General features: G+C 35.3%; 1 protein-coding gene across 1 annotated transcript; it reads left to right on the forward strand.

Moving 5' to 3' along the window:
• Nucleotides 1-869: 869 nt before the first annotated feature.
• LOC123212912 (cyclin-dependent kinase inhibitor 7-like) lies at nt 870-2,394 on the forward strand. Its single transcript, XM_044632150.1, has 4 exons — nt 870-1,216; nt 1,395-1,489; nt 1,611-1,808; nt 2,104-2,394. Exons 1-4 carry the CDS (start codon nt 941-943, stop codon nt 2,171-2,173), a joined length of 639 nt encoding a protein of 212 aa, XP_044488085.1. The 5' UTR covers nt 870-940; the 3' UTR covers nt 2,174-2,394.
• The last annotated feature ends 817 nt before the right edge of the window (nt 2,395-3,211 follow it).

Raw genomic sequence — 3,211 nt, forward strand, 5'->3', positions numbered from 1 at the left:
TCTTTTAAAATTATTTAATCATAATTTAATCACATGATAAAAGATTATATATATTTATCTATTTACTCAATAGTATATACACTTAATGGTATTGGGGTTCATAAGATTTCTTTCTCTTGTTAGATTTTTTACTATTACAAATGTAAAAACCAAAAGAGGGGATTAATATGCATGAAACCCTAATTCTCTACTTTATATGATAATATCTTGTGGCATTCATCATCTATGTTTTAGGCTATAAGTGAATCAAACAAGGAAGAAGAAAGAAGAGTGCACGTTTTGTTCAAATTTCAGAATATATTGCAGGTGAATAATGTAAATGGCAGTTTGGCATTAATATGCATGAACCCTATTTCTCTACACATTTCCTAATGTAACTAAGTAGCTACCTTCTCCCTTACACTTACTCTACTCCTTTATTTTCTAGTTCAACTTTCCAAACCTAACCCACCTTCTCAATTTATTTCTAACCAGTATATTGATTTTTAGGGGGGTCAAAAGTCCCCTTTTTTAAAATAATAGGAATTTTTAAGATTAATGGGGGTTTAAATTAGCTTGTATAAATGAGGGGTTCTAAGTGAATTAATGGTTGAATTATTTTAAGTTGAATAAAATCAATACATTCAGTGAGTGGTGACGCGGTAGAAAAGTGATGTGTTGTTTTGATTTGACTCATTAAAATTTTAACAACATCATAACAGAAAAACAGTAACTGCGCCGTCATCTCACCGTTAGCAGACCTTAAGGACCACATAACAGACTTACAGTAACAAGTACATTCTCTCTACTCAAATCTTAGCCCTTGATTATATCGACGGCTATTGTCGCACCACAACACTCCCTCAAATCCCTCATTTTTAACCCCTCCAAGGCCCCAAACTCCATCCCCTCCCTCACAAAAACAAAAGAACTAAACAAAATTGAAAGTATTTTCAGAGTAATGGGAGATTGTACTAAGAACACTAAACGAATTGCTGGTACAGTAGAAGAAGAGATGAAAGAAGAAGAAGAGACTTCAAACACAAGCTTGCTATCTAAGAGAAAAAAAATTACTTCTCAAGAGAAAAACGACGTACCTTCAGCCGACAATGATCACAAAAACGATCACATTTCCGTCAAAACGGCGACGTCCTCTGCGTTCTTCTCCGCTTCTTGCTCCTCTAGCAATGACTCACTGCAAGTTGTCAAGGATTCCTTAAGTTTCGCAGATCTGGAGGTCAATTTTAAGCTCTAACTTTCAAATTTTTTTCTCCTAAAATAATTTCAAGTTCTCTCTGTCTTCGTGCTTCTGCTTCCTTTTTGCTTTCAAAAATAAACTAGCGAACAACATACTTTTCTCTGTATTTCAGACATGTCCGTTTCTCATGCTCTTATTTTCATTTTTTTCTTTTCAGTTGGAACTGAGGAGTCAGCATAACAAATTTCGCGTTTATTTAAGGAAGGTCTCCAGCTTTGAAACCGATAAAACTACGACCAACAGCAATTTCAGGTTTAGAATTATTTTCATTAATGAACCGAAAATCTAAAAGAATCAACGTTTACAGTTTTTTTCTTTTCTAATCTTTACGTTTGAATTTACTCTATAAATCCAATTGTACGTTTTCTTGCAGGGAGGCGCGTCCGTTGAGGGAGATTTGCGTAGTCTCGCAGAAAGCATCAATGGACTCACAGCCGAAGAGTCCGCAAGCACCTCGCCGGAGAATTCCGCCGGAGGTGACTGTTTCAGCGGCTAGGATGCCGTCACTGGTGGAGATCGATGAGTTTTTCGCTGCAATTGAGAAGAACGATCAGAAACGATTCGCAGAGAAGTGAGTATTTGTTATTTAATTGTTCAAGTGCGCAGGATAAGAATCGGTACTCATCATGATCATTTTAGCACAGCACACAGATATCAACTCTTAATCTTTGTTTTCAAATTGTTTTTATCTAAAATTAGATCATATCATATGTACATTGGCTTTACAGATTTTTTTGTGAATGCATATTTATTTAGAATATTTTACCAACGATATCAACTTCTAATTTTCTCTTTAAAAATACCTAATTGAATTCCAACTAACAAACAAACATTAACATATATTTTTTTTTTTTGGTTGTTGTAAGGTATAACTATGATATCGCGAAGGATGTGCCGCTTGAAGGTCGCTACCAGTGGATTCAGTTGAAGCCTTGAAATGAAGAGAGAGAGAAAGAGAGGGGGCGACAAAAGGCTAAAGTCACAGTGGTGGGTAGTATATAAAATTACGTGACAAGTGGGGTGGTCTGTTAATGGTTACATTGTACAGTTTTCTCTATCTATCTAAATATATGTAAGAAGCTAGCTCAGCTCAGCTCGCTCACTCTGATTTTCAGTACAATATATTTAATCAAAAGAGAAGCATCTTATTCTTCATATATATAAATATTATATGAATAAAAATTTCACACAATTCCATCTGCAGTTTGCTAGTAATTTCATAGTTCATTCCATGAACCAGAGTATTAACGAGTTTATTAAAAGGTTAATGAAAAAAAATAATAAGAAAGTCTATATTATAGGCAGCCCTGACAAAAAATAAGAATATTTCGTGGCTGTTTCCGGGTACAGTATAAATAGAATAAAATTAAGAAATGGGTAACATTTGTTTTGTTTGAGGGTGGAAGAAGATGGAAGAAGAGAATAGAATGTGGGCATTAATTGGAGGATGATTTAAAATTGAAAGGCACTTTTTGTTTGAGCTTTGGTGGTGGTTTTGGCTGGTTGTGGGTGAGAGGTGATTGGTTTGTGTTCAGCTTTTTTCTCTGGCTCTGTAGTTTGTTAATTCTAACTTTATTCTTTCCATGTCTAGCTACTTTTCTTTCTTTTCTGCCTTGGGTGCTAATTTTGGAATATTTTTTTGAAATATCAGGATAAGATTCTTTTAGGCAAAATCATTACCAACTCGCTGTGCCTCTGCCACTGCCTCTGCCTGTGCGCCTCGCCCCCTCGCTTCTTGCAGCTGCACTGCACCTGTTTGTTGTATGGCAAGACAACAGTGGGGCCGTCTGGGTTCCTGAAAAGTAGCTGAAATTTCATATGCGTTGCTTCAATATACCAACGCAAAGCAACTGTTTCCATATATAAATTATCATGTCTATGAATTGATTTTTCCAACTAAACCTGGGTGGTGGGTTCATTCATTATGGTTTTAATTTTTTTTAAGTTTAAATCTTTGTGTACAAGAAATCCTTC

The sequence above is a fragment of the Mangifera indica genome, chromosome 4, assembly GCF_011075055.1.
Source record: "Mangifera indica cultivar Alphonso chromosome 4, CATAS_Mindica_2.1, whole genome shotgun sequence".
In the NCBI taxonomy this organism is placed as follows: Eukaryota; Viridiplantae; Streptophyta; class Magnoliopsida; order Sapindales; family Anacardiaceae; genus Mangifera; species Mangifera indica.